Below are 25,258 nucleotides of genomic sequence, written 5' to 3'. Positions count from 1 at the left end.
AATCCTGAGGTCACAGAGCATGCCACTTGGGGACTCAGCAATTGGGAGCGGTAGATCTCTGGAACATTACCACCTCCCCACACCCTCATCAGTGAGACACAGTCTCAGCTGCTACAGTCCAACACTATTTGACAGGACACAAGCACATGAACATTCAGAGACGCAACCTTCAATAAACACACAAAGTTTGATTTCAGTTTGACACTGTACTGCATAAAGACAACCTGCTAACAAAATTGCTAATTTACATTACCTCAGCATTAGATCCCTTTTCCACTGACTTTATGATTGGAACTTTATTTTTGTCTTCCAGCCCAAAGCCATAGCTGCCTTCATTGGATTTAATCTGAAATGTAAGACACTAACATTATTGATAAAGAACAAGGAGACCTTCGCAATGGACTAGAGTGGAAACCTCATGTGCTCGCCTGCTACCAGCCACACCCAAAGGCGACTCAAGGCACAGCGGCTTACCAACAGTGACTTCGCTATGACATTCTCCACAACTTTCAAGTCATGTTTCATCAGCCTGTGTTTCATATTTGATCCTTCCATTTCCTCATCAGCAAAGAAGCGGAAAAGTAGAGGCTCGTCTTTGAATTCACTTTTCTCAAGGACTGTAGAAATGGAGAGAGTCAGATAATCTCAGTGAACTGGGGTCTCGAGCTCGCTTTCCACCCCAGCCCACCCTCAGGGAATGCCTGCCAGCAATGTGCTCAGCTTTAGACTCCCAGGACACAGTGACTGCACAGATACACCACAGATTCCTTTGGTAACCTACCCTTCCCTGTACATTACTGTTACCTACAGGACTTAGCATTTTAAAGTAAGTGCATTTTTCCACTCTTGCATTTCTTAGTCTTTCATTGTCTAAACAGAAAATCTAAATTTAAGAAAGAAAATACAATAACTCCTAAACTCAATGCTCTCTAAACCTAAAAACTTACGGGCATTTTCCACTTTCAGAAAACACTGTAAACAAGTTTTTTAATGTCATGCATCTTCACGGGAAACTTCAAACGGGTTGCATAGTATCGCTTATGTGTGAGCAACTCCCAGTGAGGGGTCACAGTTGGTCCAAAACTTCAAACTAGAAATATGTCTTCTGGATAAAATGTGATTTTAGTTTCCATGACTTGCTCGGTCTTCTCTGTTTCAAAATAATATTCTCAAATAACCTTATTTTCAGGTTATTTTTTCTCTTTATATAAATGTTAATAGTTCCCCACAGTTTCTAGGAATGTGGATCTATGTTTGCTAGCCTTATTTATACTACAGATAGATATAGATAATAAAAATGTATATTTAATTATATTTAATAAGATCGTGACAGCTGCTAAAATGCTTTAAAAGAGAAACCTGTGTTTCTCATTCTTTGTCATAAGTACCTTGTAGTGTACTTGTTGGGACAAGGTGACTCACAGTAACAGGAAGGCTGTGGTCCCAGGGCACTTAGCTTTGTGATGAATCAGTCCAGGTCTGGGGCCAATTCTGAGTGTGAAAATTAGAAAGTTACCTAAACTCTCTGTGTTTTAGTTTTCTCATCTGTAGAATGAGGTGGAAGAATTCTCATTGCACCCTCACTAAAACTGAAATACTGCATGTAAACAGGTGGGCACATGTCAAACAACCCAAAGAGGCAACTATTCTATTGCCTTGTTTTTACAGAGTTCCAGAAAACAATGTGGGTGTATGGGTGATCTCTGAATGGAAGAGCACCTGGTACCATGGTAACAAATGAAGCCATCTCCCACACCATAAAAATTAACACAGCCACAGTGAACAACAGAAAGGAAAAACACTTTGGACTGAATTAAGTTTCGCCTCCATGATCCAATCATGATCCCAGAAATCACATGCTATTTTCCCCAACAGCCTGTCCAAGAAATCCAGGCAGCAGGCTTTGCCACCTTAACACTTGCTATCACTTAGTATTTCACACACACACAAAATGCTTACATCAAATTATTGCCTGATGTTGCTCTTGATTAAAGAAAAAAATAATTGAGGGGTGTCAGTCTGATTTGATAGTTTTAATTTCTTAAAATATTTTAATTTCTTTCATCAATAGTTTGCTCTCCAGGGACCAATATTTCTCTATCTTAGCATTCACGGTGGTCTAAACAAAAGGACATGGAACAGAATTCTCCAAGAAGCACATGATGAGAACGATGCTCCCAAAATGGCTGTAACTGGTGCTTAATACTCTTTTCATACAAGTGTTGATAACCTTCTGAACATAGTTGATAAATGGATGTGAATGCTATAATCAAACATAAACTGAGAAGCATATTGTATTAGTAATCTAAAACAGATTGTTTGGGTGCCTGGATTATGTAAGATAGCATAGAGGGGGAAACTCTCATTACTTTGATAGATGGAGAAATTAAAAAAAAACACTAATGCGTAGTGATCTGTTTGAAATTATCAAGCAAGAAATCTTTTAGTAGACAAAAAAGATCTCGCTTATTTTTAGAAATGTAGTTCTGTAAGATGATTTTGAGTATGTTTTCCTCTATGAACAAAAATATTAGCTATATATTTTCTTATCTAATCATTCCAATATATTCAGACAAGATCATTTAATATAAAATGAATTCAAAGAGATATAAGATTTTTTTAAAAAAAATAAAGCTTTGACATCTTGGCATGGCTCTTCCAGAGTCAACACAATCAAGAAAAAAATGGTAGATCACAGCCATTTGCCATAGAAATGCTACCATTAACAAATTCAGCTGCAGATGTGGCGCCTCATCAGGAACCAATGACACGACCCAGACATGTTGCCTTGACCTTAGTGGAGCACTGAGATACTCCCAATGTTTCAAGAAGACCCAAAACAATAAAACCCATCTGTGAATTTGCAGGGTACGAGTCCCTACCATGGTGCATAAATCCATTGTCACAGAGTCCGACAGCAAATATCATTGCCTCTTCCCTGGTATGGCAATCACCCTGGTAATGAAAGAATAAATCACCATGCATGTTAATAGGCGACAGGACCTGATTTACAGTTTAAGGAACATTTCCCACACATTACATAGTCCTTGGCTTTGCGCTTGGGTACTCTATTAAACTGGCTCTCATTTCTATTTTATTTCTGTTATCAACACTGTACGCTGGTGTTTCTTTATCCCTTATCTAGATTGACATATTTCTTCTGGAGCCACTCTAACATGAGCTGCCGCAGAATTCAGCTGTTCTACATAAGAATTTCATGTTCTAAAGGTTTAAAGAGAGACTTTTTCATAATAAAAGCTTTAATAATCAAAGCATAAACATTTTGGGGGCTTTCAAGATCTCTCAGTCTTTGTTTTATTCATCTACAGTTTCACTTTCCAAAGTTTTGAACCTACCCCTTTTCCTTAGTTAGCCCATTTTCATACAACTGCCTGAACACAGTCCACCTCACCTTCACTGGTGTACTGCAGCCAGCTCTAATGATCGAACACAGCTGTCCAAGGCCAGTCAGGACAGACTGATGTGCAGAATAAGTCTATCCAGGTCTTGGTGGAAATGGGGCCTTACTTTGTCTCTCTTTCCCCCTACAGTAAGCAGTGTAATTTGCACCCTATCATCCCATTGTTACGTCTTCCTCTCCCAAGACAGTCTTTCTGAAACATAACCTATTTTTCTTCAATGTTTACCCTTAGAAAATACAAATGTTTCCCCCTATAAAGTTGGTGACTGACTTTCTGGGTTAGAATGTAAATGCTGATTTGGCATTAGGTTTTGCTTCAGATGCATTTTCCTTGGTCTTCTCCCATATACCAGGTTGTATGAGTTTGTATTAATTCTAAAACAGTAGAATTCTAGGTGGATTCTCTTTCCAAACAGAAGACACACCCAGCTGCACATATGACCAGTGCTTTAAACATGCTAAAAAGAAAGTATCACACTGGAGAGCCTGAACATGTGAGTCAGGGTATGATCAAATTTATGAGAGTTAGTCAGTAACTAACTCTCTAGAGATAATGGGCCAGGCAGTGTTTAAATGAATATAACTTGTGTGTTATTATTTCTGGGGCTAAGCTAGCTGTGCGGGAGCCGGGCAGGATGAAAAGCAGGCCTGCCCGCAGCCCCTCACTACATATGGCTGCCCAACGTGGATAACTGAATCCACAGAAAGCCTGAGAAAGCTTGGGAAAGAATAGAGTACAGCATGGTTTCTTGGTGGCAGCAATTTCTCGGGTCTGCTCTGCTGGCTAGAGGCAAACAAGCGCTCTCATCTAAGAGAGGCTTCCTGACTCAGCTTTAGCTGCAAAATCCTGCAGCTCATTAAGAGGTCCTGCCATGAAACACTTAAATGGTGTTGGTGAAAAGCTGAACGCATGCTTTCCGGCTTTAAGCTGTAGCAGGAAAAAAGCTGTGCTGTTTTAAAATGCTGGTTTTCTGGGCTGTCCTGCCAGGGCAAACTCTGACTCTTTCAGGCAGGCAGTCTGACTGAGTGTGGTCTGTGAGCAGAATGCTGCAGCTTGCTTGCTGGCAAGGACCTTGAAACGCCATAGAGTTGTGGCAATCAAAATGGCTTCAGCAGTACCTCTACCATGAGGCTGAAAAGCTAAGAAATGGCCTAGATCCAGCCGTCAAAGCCACGGTTTTAGGCTCATGTGGTCAGAAAAAAGGAGAGATATACAGTAAAGAGAGATTCAAAGAAAAAAAAAACCTCTAAATGGTTTATAGTGTGTTACAAATAAATGCAGGATAAAAGTTAAGGTTCTTAAAGTAAAAAGAGAGTAGTTATGTGTGGTGGTACACACCTTTAATCCCAATGCCCGGAAGGTAGAGGCATATTGACCTCTGTGACTTCAAGGGATAGAGGTAGATTGACCTCTGTGACTTCAAAGTGTGGTAGCACACACCTTTAATCCCAATGCCTGAGAGGCAGAGACAGAAAGATCTCTGAGTTCAAGGTGTGGTAGCACATGCCTTTAATCCCAGCACTGGGGAGCAGAGACAGACAGATCTCTGTGAGTTCAAGGACAGCCTGGTCTACAGAGTTATTCCAGGACAAAGATATACAGAGAACCTGTGTCAAAAAGTAAAAGTAAAAATAAAAGAAATAGAGGTTAAAAATAAAGCTGCATAAAGATGGAAAATACACAGAGAATCTTGATACTGTATGCTATTATGCTCTCTTTGAATTGTTTGAATGCTGAGGAAGGAGCAACAGCTGCTAAAAGATATTTATTTATAAATGCTGCTGAACTAATCCAAGATAGATATGTTGAAAATACCTTGACTTCTGAATTTGGATCTAAGGATATGATACTTTGGAAAGGAGGTTCTTCTTTTGTTTTCACAGAGGATGAGACCCTATGGATTGCTTCTATCCCAATATGGTATGATAGACCACGCCCTCCTGAAAGGTTTCTGTGAACACCCTCAAAAAATTACTTCACTCAACTACCGACTGAGATGAACCTGACAGACAGGTTATACCATGAAAGACCTGATTAACTGCGCCCCTATACAGCAGGAAGAAGTTTGGAGAGAAATAACTACGTCCATATTCCCAAATATTGTTTATAAATGTTCTTTTAAATTTAAAGGGGGATATGATATAGATATGAATAATTTGCTTTGTTATGGATTTTAAGGTCAATTTTGTTATATGGATATATGTTTCTGATCTTGATTGAGGTATTGTGATTGTGTAGTTTATTTAAAAATGCAATGTATAATTAAAAATATAGGTTGTTAATGGATAATACTAACTTGTAGTAATGTTAGTCTGATTTTCTAGAAGTGCATAGATATATTTCAGATAGACATTCATATCTTTCAAAGACTACAGAACATGGCATTTAATGTTTTAATAACTTAGGACTTTTCATGACAATGAGACACGTCTGCTCCTGGCAGCATCAATCTACTTCAAGAGGAAGATGGGCATCGAAGAGGCTCCTTATGGAGTTGGTTAGCCATTTGGGCAAGAAACTGCTCTTGCCTGGACTGTTATATAAACAGGACACAGAGAACCCGCAGAGAGAGGACTGCTGAACTTGCCTAAAGGTGAGATGATTTTTCTGGGTTCCTGATTCATGAAAGAGTCTGTGAGACCTTCTGCAGGACACAGCAGATAGTGACTGAACTGCCTTTGAAATTTCTTGCTTCATGGAAATGTCTGCTGGATATTATGGGCCTGAAGGCCAAAAATGGATGACCCAACGATACAGAGAAACTTTGGGTGACTGTCCAGGCAGCGAGATGTCTCTGTCATTTCTAGAGTTTTGGAAGTTGCTTACTTGTTTACTTAGGTAATATTATATCCTTCTGGAGTCTTTGATGGAGTTGAAGAATGGATAGTCATAGTTATAGTTTTCTATTATTATGATAAAGATATAGTTATAAATATTGTGACTGTAATTCTTGCTTGATAACTGTTTTGTTATATGTAATTTTACTATGTTAAAATGAAAGCCTTTCTTTTTTGTTTAAACAGAAAAAGGGGAAATGATGGAGGAGGGTTATCTGTCTATTGTGTTATTTTCATTGGTCAATAAAGAGACTGCCTTGGCCCCTTGATAGGACAGAAAATTAGGTAGGCGGAGTAAACAGAACAAAATGCTGGGAAGAGGGCTATGAGCCAGATGCCATGGAACCAGCCACCAGGTCAGACATGCTGAATCTTTTCCGGTAAGCCACTCCCTCGTGGTGCTACCACGAGATTATTAGAAATGGGTTAATATCAAGATATGAGAGTTAGTCAGTAACTAACTCTCTAGAGATAATGGGCCAGGCAGTTTTTAAATGAATATAACTTGTGTGTTATTATTTCTGGGGCAAAGCTAGCTGTGCGGGAGCCGGGCAGGATGAAAAGCAGGCCTGCCCGCAGCCCCTCACTACAAAATTCATTATTTGATTACTCTAAGACATTAACTTCTCATGCAAAAGTTTATGCTCAGTGAAATACAAGAACAGGTGGCCTTGAAAAGTTTAGAAATCAACATGAAAACAATAAAAATCATATATATATATACACTAAAACAATAAAAATCATATATATATACACACACTAAAACAATAAAAAATCATATATATGTGATTTAGTATATATAATATATGGTATACTATATATAATATATATAATAGTATATATATTTAGTATATGTATGATTTAGTGTGTATATATATATATATACACTAAAACTGAATTTAAATATTTAAAAATGTTGGCACTTTAAGACTAAATATCTAGTTTTATTACCTATTTATAGGAAAGTAAGGATAGCTTTATACAAACAAAAGAATAAGGCTGCTTCTGAACCTGACTCAAATATGTGCAATGGTTGCATTCAACCAAACCCCCTGCCCCAGGCTGCACCTGCAGTTCAAGGGAGCAAAAGCGTTTCTTAGTGCCTTGCCTTTGGTCAGCAGAATATAGCCAAGCATCTGTTAGTTGATCCATCATGTAAAAAACACTAAGTACGTTTGTATTTGAGAAACTTCTGTGACAGGCATGTTAATCTGTTCTACTTATAAGCAAATCACAAAACTTCTCAGCGCCAACTGTCAGAGCCAAGATCCTGCGAAGCTGGGCAATAGTAACAGCACCGCACTCTGCTCTTTGTAGCCACAAAAGCTTCTATTACCCAAGCCCAGCTGGGATCTAACAGCGAAGATGATGTGGAGGCCGGGTAGAATCATTTGAGAGGACTAGGGAACAGACACTTTAAAATAAATTAGTAGAAAAGGATGCAAAACCTCTTAGTGTCTGAACATAGTTATTATTCATCGATACTCAAATTATGCAGAGAGGATTTTGTTTGTGTTTTGATGAAACTCAGCTCATGTGTTAAAAATAGAAACATCTTATTTTTGAAAAGCAAGCCAGCATAAAAGTTATTCAAGAACCCAGGAATCAGATTCAAATACTAACTCAGGTTCATACTAGCTGTAGGAATGTAGGCTGGGGATATCACAGTAAGTCACCTGAAGGCAAGAACTAAATTTTTAAAAAATTCCCAATTTATGCACTCAAAGTTAAATGGAAAAGAAGGAAACATAGCAACACCTGTTTGCCTCCTTACCTGTGCAATTAACCAGTCTATCAGTTTGTTAGCCATGACCACAGATTTGTAGGTCCTTAAATGGTAATCTTTATCTCTACAAAGGAAGAAGAAAGCAAGACCATCAAGCAAGGAACTGAGTGAGCACAGGTAAGCCTTTCAATTCAGTAACAGTATACAGCAGGAAAATCTACCGATGAGCCTGCAAACACCCAATGTATGTAAAAATAAGGGAAGTTAACAAAGTGCATATGAGACAAAATCTATCAAAATATCAAAACAAGGCATTAAGGCATTTAAGGCATTTCTTCTTTCACATTCTTTTTTTTCCCAAACAACATTATTACTGCTATGATACTTGGTGGTGATTCAGCTAGAAAAATGGCATCTAATTAATGGAGGACTAAGAAAATGAAATTTCTACCCCTAAATCATGGCTACTAAAATTATCCTCAAAGTGTGGAGAGTAGAGTAATAGCTTCTCATGCCTCTACATTCTCCAAGAAGACAGGGCATAAGCACTGTACTTATTCACAGGCTTTCTCCAAAGCCTGCATGCCTGAAAAAGATTCAGGAAGCATCTACTACACAATCTGTCTAAGCAAAGCATGGAACAATGAAACCACCTCCCCACATCCCCAGGGAATACGGCAGCAGTACGTTATAAAATCCACACTCACTCTTTCCCAACTTTACATTGTGAAGTCTGCTGCTGAAACAGACAATATTTATTCAGGAAAGAAGACACCCAGTTCTCCTGAAGTACCTGCTCACGATGTTTACATGGGGTAAGAGGGCATTCCATTATGCAGACTTGGCAACATCTGGAAACAATCTTTATCTATCTGTCTGTCTGTCTGTCTATCATCTATCTATCATCTATATATCTCTACATCACCTTATAATTGATATTAATAATGTGACATAAAAACACTGCATGCAAACATTTGAATTCTATAGCCATTATTGAAAAGTATATGAATTGTTTAAAACTGGACCATACAACTGTTTTGAAAATGAGTTAGTTAATAAACTCCAAAATATGTTTAGTAAGTCTATAATAATTCTTAATTTTCAAATAAAAATATTGTCTTGGGGGAAATTCTATCAAAAGTAAATATAAAATATACATCCAATATTCAATCATTCAAATATATATGTATAACATACATATATATTATAAATATAAATCTTTCTAGCTGTGAACACTTAGAATAAATAGCTTCCCTGAATCATTTCTAGGACACTTAACTACCATTTATTTATTAAGTATTAATAAACTATGGGTTATTTAATTTTCAGTCTAAAATTATGATATAAAATAATAGTAAGTTTTGAAAGTATAACCAAGGGAAAAGACACTGAATATACAGTGCCAGAAAATTTTAGACATATTTGAGATAAATACTTCAAATAATCCAAGTTCTAAGATGAAACTTAACCATTCCATTTATGACCCCCATAAGAAGAAGACTCACCTGACCACTGGGGTAAACAAACTGTGAAGACGACAATACAGCCTTACGCCCTGTGTGAGACAAGCATGGGTCAGAAGTGGATCACTCTGGAGACACGCTAGCGAACTCTCAGAATAACTAGTCAATTCTTTTTGAGTTTCCTGGAGTCATTACACAGTATCAGCAAAATTAGAAGTTTATGCAAATATTGAAATGCATGAAAAAATAGGCATTGTCTCTAAAGAACAGGATGGAGCTGTACTCTGAATTTGTCATAGATGTATGACATATGTGAAGGTTTACTCAAAATATTTCTTAATATAAATGATAAGATACACTTTAAGCAGATATTTAACACAGGAATACATTTAGAAAGTGTAGTTATTATATTTCAATATAAAAGTTTGCCAAAGGTACAATGAAAACTGGTACTAAATTATTCTTTATGTCTTTGTTTTTAAATTTTATACATATGTCTTGACCAGGGTTGCTCCACACTGAAGGCCAATAACTGGTACCTTCTGAGTGAGGTTCTACTTTCATTTAGAAGCAGGGAAGAAAATAGATGACAGAATGCTGGAATTCCAGGAATTTGATACGACAAAGACAGTTCGCATGATAACTTAAGAGTTCTCTCTATAGAAGACTTTGTCATGCCTCTCAGTGGTTTCTCCTTCCCCAAGTATGGCAACATGAGTCCCGCTACAGACATGACTGAAGGTGACCTTACCTTTGAAATCACATCCTGCATCTCACTCCTGGGGTAAAATGTGCCATCGTCATAGCGGAATCTATACAGCGTCTGCTCTGGTTTGAACTGGTGCTTGTCAGTAACTAGAAACATGGAAATATTACAGCAGAATAGTGGCAAGTTAAATCATTACGAAAACCAAGTTTATTGACTACATAATCACCATTTATAGAAAGCTTCTGATTTCCCAACAAAGTAATGTCAATCCAATATTTTCAACAGTAAAATCTGTAAGGTTTTCTCCTTTACTACATTGAAACATTCCATAAAATGATCTGAAGACTCGATTGAGGTTAATAATAATCAGGCCAGTGTGGTAGTACTCTACCTATAATCCTACAACTAAGGAGGCCAAGGCATGAGGATTGCTGAAGCAAGGCCAGCCTAACCTACCTAGTGAGTTTGAAGCCAGCCTGGGCTACAAAGTAAGTCAGTATGGACTACAGAGCAAGATATTGCCTCAAAAATTAAAATAAACTAAATTCAATTTAAGAATAGAAAAGAGTAGATACTTAGATAATAAGTGAGTTGTTTGTTTATTCTATCCTCAATCCAGAAGTGAATATTTGCTTTTATCTATAATTTTATCATATGGTGGTTGGGCCAAGACCACACAAATACTAATCCAAGTGTCTTGTATTCAGACCTCCAGAGATGACTGAATATTTTCAATGTGGAACAGATTCCAAAATTTTATGTCCTGTATTACACTGAGAAGCACTTTTTTTTTTGGCATGTCAATTGTTTCTTTTTTTCTTTCTTTATTTTTTTCTTCCTCTTTCTCAATGAAAAATAAAAATGGCTAGCCTTCTGTGTCATCTATAGGATAAATTTTTCATTTCTCAAAACTCTAATAATCTGGAATGATGGTTTAACAAATGATTAAGGAATCAATGCAAAGCCTTCTCAAACTCTTTGAAAGGAAGGAAAGAAGGAAGAAGGGAGGGAGGGAGGGAAGGAGGGAGGGACGGAGGGAGGAAAAGAAAGGTTAAGGGAAAGAATAGTTCCAAACTCAGTTTATGAAGCCAGACAAGGATACCACAATGGAATAAAATCACAGTTTAATATCACTAATAAACAGAGCTGCAAAAGCCAGCAGTGGAACACTACAAAACTGTGAACAGGGTTCCTGGGAGAAACTGTGCCTGCAGAGGCTGAGGGACTCAGTGATGTGGGGAGGATGGAATGTTGCAGGTCCAGAGCCTAATTACAGGTTAGGTTGAGACACTCCCTACCTTAAACAGCCATTTCTTGCCTACCTCTGTGTGGGATGCTTGGAGTAACTGATAAAATCCTCTTGGAATGTATAAATAGACTCCTAGTCACACTAGACATCCGGTCTCTCTCTCTTTCTCTTTTTCTCTCTCTCCCTTTTGTCTTTTAAACAGATGGCTCATTCAACTTTACTTTGAGAACTGTGTTTTTACAAAAGTACAGCTGGAAACACAGACTCAGTAGCTAGAGTATTTAGCGCCCATCTCTTTTTAAGTGGAATTTATCTCTTAATGTGAAATTGCATAATTGGGTTTCTTGGCCCAAGTTTTGGAGAATTTGAGACATTTTTAATGGTTTCTTTTCATAAAAATGCTAGATTCCAAATGTGACTTTAGAGCCGATCAAATCCTGACAGCAGTATAATAAGCCTGGGCTCCTGAATTCAAACAGTAACAAATGCAAAAATACTGAGACACAGCTCTCTGGGTTATATTTCTCAGCAACAAGAATTAACCAGGCTATAAATACAATTGTTCAAAACAGGTTTTAATCCTTCTGATTTAAATATTTGAAGAATTCTTGCATTTCAGATTTGAAAATAACTTGAACAAAAATGAATGTAGTATTTTTCACTTCAAGACTCTGTTACTGGACCAGGAAAATGGCTCAGTGGATGAAGAGAAGACACCTGTTGGCAAGACCAAAACCCTGAGTTCAGTCCCGGGAACTCACAAGGTGGAAGGAGAGAGCTAATTCCCAAAAGTTGTCACCTAATCTCCAAATGTGTGCCAAGCCATGTGAATACAGAAAAATAACTAAATATGAAAACTCTTTTAAAAGAAACCCTGTGGCTGACTGAAGTGGTTCAACCGGCCAGGAGTTCAACCGGCCAGGGGTTCAACGGGCCAGGGGTTCAACTGGCCAGGGATGAACTGACCAGGATGAGAATGTTCCCATTCTTTTGCTTGTTCTCATTTTGTCTTAGTTGTCAATCATTTTAAAATGCTTCTTTTTTTTAAACATTTCAAATATGTATATATTTAGATCCAATTGGCCCTAATTCTCCCCTCCTTCCGTTTCACCTCCAAACTCCTTTGCTGATGATTTAGTGTGACCCCCTGAGTACATGTAGTGCTGCCTGTGTGTTCACAGACATAGGAGCATCTACTGGAGCATAAGGAAGCCTTGCAGGGCTCAAATCCCTGAAGAGAACTTGCTCTCCCTCTGCAAGCAGTCGATGATTATCAATGACTTCTTAGAAAGAGGTGTGGCTTCAGGAGCCACACCTCCATCCATTGCGGGGCTTTGGGCTACTGGAGGACAAATGTACTCTGAAATATGATCCTGCTGTGAAGGGTGTGAGTGTCGAGAATGATGGGCCTGGGAAGATAAGCCCACTGTACAACAGGGGCGTGAACACCATAGCTTCAACCTCTTTTTGTTTTGTTGGTAATACGCTATCATTGGAAGTAAAAGTCTAAATGGAAAAGGAAAGCTATTTTGAAGGTTAACTGGCTGAGCACAATTTTATGTCACCCACTTAAGTTCAAGGTAACAGCAAGAGCGACCAATGCTATTGGAGATAAGAATCCTAATTATCCTGATTTGATCAGTACATATTATAAACAGGACTTATAATATTATACTATGTATCCCATAAATATATACAATTATTGTGTGTTGATTAAAATGTTTTGTGAATTAAAGATACAATGGCATACACATATAAGAACACCCAAATGTATACTTGAGCTTGGGCTAGAGAATATGAAAGACTAAAACCATCTGTATCAACATCTTCTTACTTCTACTTCAAGTTGCTGTATGGTTTAAATATGAATTGTTCCTCACAGGCTCATTACTTGAATTCTTAGTCCCCAGATAGTAGGACTATTTTGGAAGGTTCTGGAAACTGGAAGGGTTAGATAGAGTCCAAGAAAGCAGGTTACTGGGAGGCAGATTCTTGAGGTTTTATTATTCCTGACTGTTTCTTGTCTGTCTTTCTCCCTCTTCCTGACTGGCCACGAGACAAACACTTCTCCTCTGCCCCATGTTTCCATCACCATATTTTCTACTCAAATGCAAGGGGCCAAATGACCAAGTGACCATCTGAATCCATGAGCCAAGGTAAAACCTTGCTTTAAATTGCTTATGGTAGTAGTTTTGGTCACAGCAAAAAGTAATCACACCAGATGATAAAAGCATGCATATGATGCTTTAGATAATTTGAATTCCTGAATCGAGTATAAAGTGATATACAATATTGTTGCAACGTACAATAAAAGAGTCCTGCACCAGCCCAGAATGGAGTATAATAAAAGTTTCTTTATTTTGGGGTAGATTCACAGAAAAAGCAGTGATAATCAGTCCTTTGTGAGAGCAGGGAACTGGAACCAAATGCAGCAGCCAAGTGGCCACACACACTTTTACATCTGTATATATAGTACATGTGACCACGCCCAAAGTGGGCCAGTATCTTAAAAGCTATTGGCTGAAGGAGTTCCCAGAGCATTATATGAAAGTCTCAGCCATTTGCTTAAAAAGTATGATAAATCTTTTATTCATTTAGCATGTAATTACTGAGTATCTAAACATGTTAGGCATAAAAAGCACAATATATATGGCTCATATATATTGTATATGTAACACACACACACACACACACACACACACACACATATATATATATATATATATATATATATATGTAGGCTGTTGCCTACATCTGAGTAGAAGCCAGGATAGGTTAAGGGAGACAAAGAGATAATTAATAACCAAAGAAACAAAATAACATTGGAATTTCAGACAGAGATAACCACAAGGAAATAATCCAATGTTTACAAACACTTTTTGCACAAGCATGACGACCTGAGTTCCATCCCCACACAGATGGTGGACAGTTTGAACCAACTCCAGAAAGCTGTCCTCTGGTCAGCGCACAGCACACGTGTATAGACACACACGCTAATTATAAATTCAAAACCCAGGAAAAATTCAAATTCCAAAACTAATGTATTAAAATGGCAGACTGGATGGAAGGGCTTCTAAAAGTCAGAGGATCACAGAAAAGATGAGTCACGAATGCAGGGAATTTTGTTCCTTTATTTCCTACAGTACTGCAATTTTAGCACCTAGAAATGGCCCCTACTTTTATGGGAAACTGATAAGCAACCGTTCAATGAGAGAAGCAAGAGTAAAGATCCCAAATAAGTGTTACCTTTGAGTATGGGAAAATGTAGGCTAGGGTGGGCACGGTGTAGCAGGTCAGGTTGCTTAGGTGCCCACTTAGAGTAGAAATCGAGTGTCCCACTATGCAGAGTGGTGCAGACCTTTGTGAAAGAGGTAAACCTTAGAAAGAACTCTGGACTCGAGTCATGAGATGCCAGGAAAAAGCAAGGAAAATAAAGGATACCTTCCTCTGCTATCTACCTTCCTCTGTTATTTCTATAAAGCAACCTCAAGCAGAAGTGGAAACGAGAGAATAATGGAGACTGAAGAGGCAGGGATCCTGGGAAGGAGAGAACTGTCTACTTAGAGTGTAGAGTGCTGATGCCCAAATTCTAGAGGGTGGCACCCGTCACAGGGCCACACCCAGAGTGACGGAGAAAACTCATGAGGATTTGCTTTGTGTGTGCCCCACTGTGGGTTAGGGAGGACGTGACAGCAAAAATTCCTTGGTCAAATAGCCACAGTTTGGAAAGGCTCGTCTTTTTCACTGTACCCCACTTTTCACATTAGAGATCCTCATCTCCACTCTCTCCTTGTTCTTGGTGTTGGGAGCCCGACTGACCGCTCCCCAAGTGCCCCGCTGTCATCTGATGCCTATGGCATCCCTAACTCTTCACCACTCCAGCCTCTCCTGAATGAAATGTCTCGGTCAGGCAGAGCAGAGAGCTCAGCAGAGTCCAATCTCTCCATCCATCACATCCCAACACTGATTACATAGGCTCTTTCAGCTTCTCCAGCCTCTCAGGCGGGCCAACTCTCTTCATATCTGTGCACCCAGCTTCAAAGAGTCCTTGTTCTGTTAGCCCAAGGCCAAGCTCAGCCTTCTGGCAGGCCTGTGTGCTGCAGCCTTTAACCTTTCAGACTCTAGAGTGCTGCGGTCATGGTCTGAGACCGAGATCTAACCATGCCTTCATGTGAAGACACGCATCAGCTCCTGACCTTTAGTACACAGCCGGTGGGTGCCCTGCTGATCTTAGGTGTCTTCTTACCACAAGTCCTTCATGGGATGCTGTTTCATGGAGGTCACAGTGCACCCACATGAGAGCCTATTGCAGTTCCTCAAGTGACCACCATGCAAGCTTTGCCTACTCTAACAGAGTGCCATCATTTCCTCAGAAGTGATGCCCCTTCTGCTGTCTTAAGTTCTGTTCATTCTGCAATGCCTGTCACTAATGCCACGACGCCCATGAAGTAGTCTCACATTCTAGTCAGAATCAGGCATCTCTCCTACCACAATCTGGTACTTATGAGCAATCTGGCTTTTGCCTGTGCAGTGGCTGTACATTTTAAAGAATGGCAACGGTATAACCTTAAACTCACGATACACAGTTCTTTACACGTTGGAAGCACTAAAAACATAAGCATGCTTTGAAATGAAAAATTGTACATGAAACAGATGTGGGATTTGAACACAGGTCATGGGTGAACACACTAAGTAAATTAATGGAATAATCACCGTGGTGGATGATCCCATTTTCTAACAATGCTTGTCCCAGGTGAACACCTTCTTCAGGCCTGTGAATCTCCCCAATTTCCAGCAGCCATGACACAAATTCACTGCAAGGGAAAGACAATGGAACTGATAAAAGTCTGTCTGGTCCACATGTCACAAAGCAGCTATAAAGGAATCTTAAATACACAAGCACTATTTTCAAGACTTCCAGCAGGTTCCTCCCGCTCCCCCACAGGCAGAAAGTTCACAACCACAGGACTCCTATGGGCTGAGCCTCTCAGACACTGCACTCACTAAATAACTGGATTTTGGGATACCCCTCTTTTCCAAAGAGATCATTCAAATATAGATTTAATTGAAAGATGATGCCGCCAAAAAAAAAACAAATAGTCTTGGGTTTCACTGAGATAAATATACAATAAATAAAGACAATTTGAAACTGAAATATTCTCATATTTATACTTAAGAACTGTAACACTTGAACATTTACATAAACAAATAAATATGTTTTAGAATCATTTTTGTTATTCAGTTCAGAGAATGGAAACTACGTCACCCACCAGACACATTACTTTCCATTTATCCCACAGGTGACAAACACCTTAGATGAAATAATCAAGGGACACAAAATTCTCCAAGTAGGTTGTTTACTTTAAGAAACACATATTAAGGCAGAAAAGTTGATAGGGGGCTTTCTATTTTTTTCATTAAGTAAGAGTCATACAAAAGAAAGACATACATAAGAGAAAGAACAAAAGGAATAAGATAACTTAAGACAATAAAAGAGAGAAGGTTTAAGAATGTAAAATACCATGTTACAAATGAGAGCATCAGTGTCATAGTGCTGCTACAGGATTGCTTGGGACAAGGTACGTCAGCACAGGGCCTGATTCACAATGGGCTCTTAGAAGGCCAGTGGATCGAACTGGTTAATATAAAACCAAAACATAATTCTTCATTCTGATTTCCCCTACTTCATTAAATGCCTAACTTAGATGCGAAAAGGAGCTGGGGGTCACAGATTCACAAACTCCATGGATCAAAGGGAAATAGAAACCAAACTGTCCCAAACCATTGCAACTAACCAATGGAAGTGTCAGGAACTGAATAAAGATAGTTGATCACAGTCTGATCTTCACTATAACGCCAGGGAACTACGGACTGACTTCAGGATTCTCTAACTAGATGGATGTGTCAAGTTCCTTAACTCACAGTTTTTGCTTCTTTAAATAACTACAGAAGCATTAAATTCCTAAGTATGGATTACTAGATTCAAAATTATTCACAGAAAGAAGTAAGACTAGAGCTGGGCCTACGAAGACCCAGCTGAAGCAGTTTCCCTTCCCATTCAGAGAGCCTCTGGTACCCAAACAGCACACAGTCTCAGGTTCTAGGCCCCTCACATGACAATCTACCAGACTCTTTACCGATACCCCTTTTCTCTGATTCCAGCTGTATGGTTCTGGCTAAGTAGAAGTTAGATTGTCTTCTTTCTACCCTCCAATATCCCTTCACTTTATGGATTCATGCCTAACACTGATTCTCAGACCCTGCGGAGTTCCACATCAAGTCCATCATCCTGACCCCAACAGGCATACCGCCCGCCTGACACTCCTTGCCTAAACACAAGCTCTAATTCCCCCTGATAACAAGGCTATCAGCAATTGTGGGGTCAAGGATGATGAATGGGTGGCTCAAGGGGCTATTAGTGACCCTGCATTATTGACCATTACCTCATATCCCTCTGTCCAGAAAATGCCAAATTTGAGTAAGGATTCAAAAATGCTTAGGATAACATTTTGTAAAACACAAATCACATAAAATAGGTGGTACACCCAGGAGACTAAGCTTACCTTCCAAGGAAGCACTTGGGGAATGTAGTCAGTTTCCTTTTTCTGTCTTTGATCAGATTTCCCTGTTGGCACATCATTTTATACAATTTCTCACCCTGCTCAGAGATCATTACCCAGGTGTCTTGCTCCATTCCCAATTTTAAGCCTATCAAAAATAACATCATAAACACCACGTTAACTAAAAGCCTTCATCTTTTCACTCATTCCCTCATTAAGTAAGCCCTTACCACCATATCTACCGTCAGCCAGACACACAATAGTTCTAATGCTGCAGCCCTTTAATAGAGTTCCTCAAGTTGTGGTGACTCCCACAACCATAAAATGATTTTTGCTGCTGCTTCATAAATGTAATTTTCCCACTGTTACACACTGTAATGCAAATACCCGTGTTTTCTGATGGTCTTAGGTGACCCCTGTGAAAGGCTTATTCGACCCCCAAAGGGTTGCCACCCACAGGTTGATAACCACTGCCGAGATGGTGTAGGTTTGAGCTCTCTAGAAGTGAGAACGGTTTCTAAGAAATTCATAGCATCCTAGTGAGACCGGCCAGGCTATATTCCAGTGTGTGAAGCACCCCTGCAAGGATGTGCCCCACGGACACATGGTTTCGCCAGTGGAGGAAGGGCAAGTGAGATTTGCTTAGCTATGCTTGCGGTCCATCCTGGAGGGGACTCCCACTTTCTTCAGTAGGAGAGTCTCACTGAGCTCGTCTCACCTCTGCTAGAGAAATGCCATAAAATCCTTCACAAGGAGACCGTGTTTAAATGTAACATTGTGAATCCTCACAAGAGCCACTAAAATTGAGCAATCCAAGGCATAGAGTCCTGACGTTTAGATGAGACTACAGGTGTTTTGTGGGTGTGGCAGTGCCCTGGTAGAGCCAAATCACTTAGTTCTTCAGGTACTAGGGAGACAGCAATGCATTTTATGAAATAGGATTTTCATGAAATTTTATGTGAAAAGAGCAGGAAGGAGGGGAAAGAAAGTTCTGTCGCTTTGTAGGTAGCCTAGAGGGCAGGGTCTGGAACAGAGCAGTGCCTACTTACAGCTATGACAGAGAGGAGAATCAGGATACCTTCCAGGTTTCAAAAGGAAAGGGAAGCAGAGACACTTTTCGGGCAAACTGCCAAGTAGAAAGAAGCCCACTGAACCCTGACACTGCCAAGGGAAGTCTGGGGGTCAGCACGGCAGGTGAGTAGGAGATGAAGAGAGAAGACAAGGCTGGGCACAAAGCACACAGGGAAAGAACAGAAGTCCCAGCCATGAGCGTGGATAAGCTGGGCAGAGAATATAGGGCAAGGAAGCCAGAATGAAAGCTAGAATCCTGCGACCATTCACGGCCAGTGGATGGGGCAGCGGGAGCCGCTGCAGAAGAAAGGTTTGACCTGCATTTTTAGTCTTCAAACCAGAAAAGTTGATACTGAGATTCTGTGATTTTTACAACGTCAGCACTATTAACATTTATCAGTAAAAATAAATAGCTAGATAAGGATAGAGCCTGATAAAGCAAATATCATCAGAGATTCTATAGAACATGGATTTTTTTGTTTTCAATATTTTAAACTTGGGCAGGTCGTAGCCATTTAGGGTAAGGAGGGGGTCAACCTGAGGGAAAGTTGTTTTCCTAAGTGGTGTTCCCAAAGCACAAGAGCGCCCCCTTTCTGCACCCACCTTTCCGGCGTTCTCTTTCTTTCAAAATAGCTTCGAACCATTCATGCTTTTCTTCGGGGCTTTTCGCCATGCACACAAACCATTTATTTTTTGCTGTGTTATGTATCTTCCACCCATTCATAACAATGTGCCCACTGCTGTGAAAATCCGCTGCAAAGAAGTCAAGAGCAATCACTAGAGAGCAGTTTGTATTACATCAGCGTGACCATCCAACTCGTGAGAGCACCAAAGCCAGGCAATTAAAACTAAAGTGGGGATGTATGCACAGTACTCAAATACTATACACATGAAAATTAGGGAGATAGTTGGGTATAGTGAGTGCTCGCTAATGGAACATACCTAACTCACAGGGCTGATATAGTACATGTAATTAAATACTATAATTTAACATTCATTTTAACCATGTCCAAATACATTAGTAAATTTTTCAAAGTAATAAAAGAAGAAAAGTTTAAGCATTTTTCCATAATCAAACAATCAAGATATTAAGTTCACCTTATCTTTCTAATGCTGCCTGATAATATATTCTATGTTTCAGAAAAAAGAAAGTCTTACTGAACGGACCAATTTCTATTTTTTAATGAATGTTGCATGGAGAGAAAGTCAGTGAACAGAATGTGTCTATACAAGGAAAACATAACAAACAGAAACATATGCCTGCCAGTCTGCTGCTACTGAGCCGGAATAGGAGGCACTCTTTGAACCCACACCATTCCACACAGTAGAAGCAGGGAGACAACAGTGACATAATGGTGCTCACTAGTCGGTCACTCCACCAAGCAAAGATTCCAAGAAGGAGAAGTAGATGGCGGCAGCCTGACTCAGCCTCAGCACCCACCAAAGTGACACCATATGTCTCCCTGCACATCCTAGGCAGCAACAGCAGGTACACCGGGCCAGCCACACATGAGAGAGGGTTCGGAAACACCCAGGTGGCACCTGGCTTGGCACCTCTTCTCCGAAGCCACTTATTGTATTGTTTTGAGAGGAAGCAGATGTTCTTGATGGCCATTTCTTTCTCATTAATGGCAAACCACCCCATTATCTTCTGTTGAGTGACTGATCCCAAAGATGTATTCTCATCCTGGGCACTTCTACATCAGTCAAATTAGATCAGATATTGGTCTGTATTTTAGATATGCACAGTAAGCCTACAGAAAGCAAGTTTTCATCATACAGAATCTCAATATTTTGGCTTTTTTTTCTATTTGCTTTATTTTTTTTTCAAAACAAGGTTTCTCTGGATAGCCCTGGATAACCCGGAATTCACTCTGTAGACCAGGCTGGCCTTTAATTCACAGAGAAATTCCTGCCTCTGCCTTCTGAGTACTGGGATTAAAGGTGTGCACCACTACTGCCTGGCTCAGAATCTCAAATTTTTAAAATGAGCTTTTGGATTTTCTCATTTTTACATACCTATGTTCATATTCAATTAAAAACAGCAGAACCTCAAAATCCATGGAAGATTATGGATTAACTTTTATTAGTTATGAATTAATTTTTATATTCAAGAGACTATAAAATGACTTTATAATTACGCTACACTTTTTACTGAAAATTTTTTAATGAACTAGTGAAAATAAAACCAAAGCATTTTTTTCTATTAAAAGTATTTGCAACTCCTTCTTGATACCTGTCACCTGACAAGGTCCTTACACATGAACCTTGCTCTGCTGCTTAAAAGACCCCACATTCCCACCTACCTATCTCCCCTATAATCACACTCTAGAGAAAGATATTTACAAAGGGCATGTTAGGTCAACATGAGAAATATTGGGTCTAGTTTAAAGCAAGCACAGCATATGCTTCTCACAGACAATAGTGAAATCACTCAATGCTCTGCTTCTAAAGCCTGAAGGAATCAATCTGTCCGAGGAGCAGAACAATTGCTGTACAAGTGGTGTTTGGAAAAATCAGATTGGACCAAAGGACTTTAAACAATTAGCTGGCGTGGGCACATAGGCACACCTTATGGATGCTTGAGTGCCTGCTAAGGCCAGAAGAGGAAGCTAGATGAACCCCCTGAACCTGCACTTAACACAGTTACAACGGTGGGTGCTGGGAACCCAACTTGAGTTCTCCTGAAGAGTAGCAAGTGATCTTACCGGCTGAACCATCTCTCCAGTTCCCTGTCACGTGATTTCAAATGGAAGAATAATGATACTCCATTTAAAGTTCAGATGAGAATTGTTTTCTCCTGTGTTTTTAAGGTAGCATTTGTAATTTTGAACTTACATGTAAGGAGCCTCAAACTGAGTACATATATTTCGTAATACAATTAGCATGTATTTTACAAAATAAGCAGTTGCTTCTCATTTTCTTTAAAATCCAATACTATGTAAGTAGCTATACAACCACAGCACATTATTAAAAATATTCACTGTAATAAACTTGTCCATAAAGATCATTTTCACTAAGACCAAGGAAAAGGTCAATGGTGCTGTTTCCTTAGTGAGTTTTGTTTGGTTTTGATTTGTTCTGTTGCTAGGGATCCAACTCAAGGCCTCTTTAATGCTAAGTGTGCACTCTGTCACTGAGATATACCCTAAGGCTCTTTTCCTATTTAATAATTAAAAATATCATCAAATGAAATAACAGTTGGGTGATTAATCCAGAATTTAATAAGCTTCAATGGACCTGAACTAATTTTTGAAGATGTCCAAAAGAGAATGGAATTTAAACTCCTACTCATTAAATGAAGAATGTTCAAGTTCAAAAATTCATGCTATCTGATTACTTATAAAACCAGAAATGTTCAAGGGCCAAACCCAAACCAGTCATTAATGACTTTGAAACCATGTGACCAGAGAATTCCTTCCATTGATTAAGCACAATTCCACTGAAGAGATGGAGTTCTTACAAACTGAGCCATAATAAACCTCAGTGAACACAGTGGTCATCATTTAATAACACTTTCATTTCAGCAAGCTGGAAAATATCCAACTACTATACACACACGCTAGGAAATGAGCGAATCACCAAAGTGTTTGTCCAAAATATCAAATATTAATAATGATATCTCCATAATGCATTCAATGCTCACTCTGATGATCAACAGTGAATGTCTCAATCCTAAGAAAAAATTTTAAAACCACAACCCATTCATAGGAATACTTAACATGAAGAAAATTAGTTTTGAAACAAATCTTTGATTCTATCAAATAATGCAGGAAAGAATTCTGACATCTAACACAACACAGGGCATTACTTAGAACAACAACAACAACAAAAGACTCAAATATCCATTCAAAACTATAACAAGTTGCTCATCTCTTAACTCTTTGAATATTCAAATTTTTAAATAACATAAAAATTAAGTGTATCAGAAAAAATTAGGCATTTGCAGTCTAGTTAACATTGTAAATCGGTTAAGTTTTTATTAGGAATGTATTCAGGTCTCTGAGACAGCTCAGAAGGTGAAAAGTGTTTGCTACACAGTCCTCTCTTCCTGAACTCAATCTCCAGAACTGACAGAAGAGGAGAGGAGCTGACTTCTGAAGGTTGGTCTCTGACGCCAAATGCATGCCCTACTCACAGGCACATCATACACATGGAATAATAATAATATTAAAAATAACAATAATTTTTATTTAAAGCAAAGTTTAATATTACAGTAATATACTCAATACCTTAAGATGGTTCAAAATGTTTACGTAGAAATAATGGTTGCAAAAATCTCTATTTTATTTATTTATTTTTAAATTTTTTAATTGATTTTATTAGCTATACATTTTTCTCTGCTCTCCTCCCTTCCTCTTCCCTCCCTTTCTATCCTCTCCGCTCCCAATTTACTCAGGAGATGTCTTTTTCTACTCCCCATGTAGATTAGATCCATGTGTGTCTCTCTTAGGGTACTCTTTCTTGTCTAGGTTCTCTGGGATTGTGAATTGTAGGCTGGTTTTCTTTGCTTTATGTCTAAAAGCCACCCATGAGTGAGTACATGTGATGTTTACCCACTCCCGACCCGGGGAGGTAGTGACGGAAAATAACACTATAAGACTCTTTCAAGGCCCTTTAGTTGGAATGAGTGCACTTTTAAAGTCTCTATTTTAAAACGATTGGACTTTTAAAAAAATATCTGAGACAAAACAGAGCAGTAATGCACTACTAGGTTTGACACCCACCACAGCACAAAACAAAACAAAACAAAACAAACGAAAAAGTATCCTAAGACTAAAAATTGCCAGTCTTATCACACTCAAATCTGATCACTATACTAAAACCTGCTATTTGCCCATTGAACTAGAAATAACACTTTTAAAAAGTCAACAGCCTTCATTCATTCTTTCTGCCAAACCACATAAATATACCAGTTTGTAAAAGAGATTTCAAACGTACTATGAAAGTTAATTCCTGGAATCTCAGTCATATTCCAACTATTGCTTTTAACATTGTTATTTAATAACATCATGAACAAACTAACAGCCCTAGCAGTAATCCTCTAGAGAGAACTAAACTAAAGCTACTGAAATGAACACTGAAATCCAGAGAACGGGTGAAGGGCAATCTGGCCTCAGCCCAAACTACTGACATTCTCCCTCAACATGGAAAATAATGTACAAGACAATTATTCAAACGTTTTCACTTTGAAAGGACATACTATCAACTCTTCTATGCTATAGTATAACCATGATAGAATACAAGTCATTGAACATCATAAACAATGTATCATAGTTATTTCTCAAGTGGTTGGGAACTCAGTTCAGCAACAAGGCTTCTGCCTGACAAGGGAAAGGCCTGGGCTTAGGAGAATAATTGAGTTATATTTTGCATGTCAATAAAAAGCTAAGTTAGTCTTACACCAAACACAATTATATCTCCAGCAAGTACTGAATCAAATCAGTGTAATTAGGTGTCTGAGAGTTTCTGCATTTTCTAGAAAGCACTTTGTCTACACCTACAATATATAACAATCCAAAATGTGACGAGAATTCAAGTAAAATAAAATGTTTTCTCATTTAATTTTCCATCAGAAATTCCAGGCATGCTCAAAACTTTCTCTCCACCTCTTCCATTTTGATCTAGATAAAGTATAGTTGTTTAGTTGGTATGGATGACGGCAGATAAGCCTAACAATATTTTCCATTCCTCATCCTACCCAATGTCCTCACACAGAAAGTACTTGGCGGGGGACACGCTCAGTTTGGCCCGGATTTTTGGGAACATAGGGTCTCATTTAAAATCTTAGCTCACTGCAAAGAAATGAAAGGAATTACCAAGGAAATAAAAAAAGAAGAAGAGAGCTGATGTAACAACTCGAGTGGCTTGTGGAAAGAAGAAACCACCACTAAAACTCAATCCCACCCCACAGCTGTTTCAAGGCTCTGGATGCTTCCACTTCCCAGTTCGCAACCCAGGGCATGGATGGAAGAGACTCATAAAATGAAGGCTAGACCCTGCTCCAAACCAAACATCCAAATACTCCACAATGACTGAATTCTCAACTCTGGCTTCATGTCTTCTGTCATATTGATGGCATTTATTGTTTTCTCAAGAACAACTCTACTTTTGAATTTCTCAGCCAAGGAAGGATGCACGCCTGCTTCTCACCTATCTCCATCCTCAACATGTTGTTACACCCGATGAGACACTGCTAAGCGCTGACGCGCTGCAGTTAG

General features: G+C 39.0%; 1 protein-coding gene across 1 annotated transcript in view; it reads right to left on the bottom strand.

Annotated features, from left to right (window-relative positions):
• Prex2 (phosphatidylinositol-3,4,5-trisphosphate dependent Rac exchange factor 2) overlaps positions 1-25,258 on the bottom strand; it is a 280,846-nt gene that overhangs the window by 152,251 nt on the left and 103,337 nt on the right. Inside the window, exons 9-17 of the mRNA XM_048420638.3 lie at positions 19,641-19,790; positions 17,970-18,114; positions 16,120-16,220; positions 10,200-10,303; positions 9,491-9,540; positions 8,034-8,109; positions 2,883-2,955; positions 475-617; positions 254-346 (exon numbers count right to left, since the gene is read on the bottom strand). Coding sequence (XP_048276595.3) covers positions 254-346; positions 475-617; positions 2,883-2,955; positions 8,034-8,109; positions 9,491-9,540; positions 10,200-10,303; positions 16,120-16,220; positions 17,970-18,114; positions 19,641-19,790 — 935 coding nt within the window. The remainder of the gene's footprint in view (positions 1-253; positions 347-474; positions 618-2,882; positions 2,956-8,033; positions 8,110-9,490; positions 9,541-10,199; positions 10,304-16,119; positions 16,221-17,969; positions 18,115-19,640; positions 19,791-25,258) is intronic.

The sequence above is a fragment of the Myodes glareolus genome, chromosome 16, assembly GCF_982192425.1.
Source record: "Myodes glareolus chromosome 16, mMyoGla1.1, whole genome shotgun sequence".
Taxonomy (NCBI): domain Eukaryota; kingdom Metazoa; phylum Chordata; class Mammalia; order Rodentia; family Cricetidae; genus Myodes; species Myodes glareolus.
This window is presented reverse-complemented; position numbering and strand designations above follow the sequence as displayed.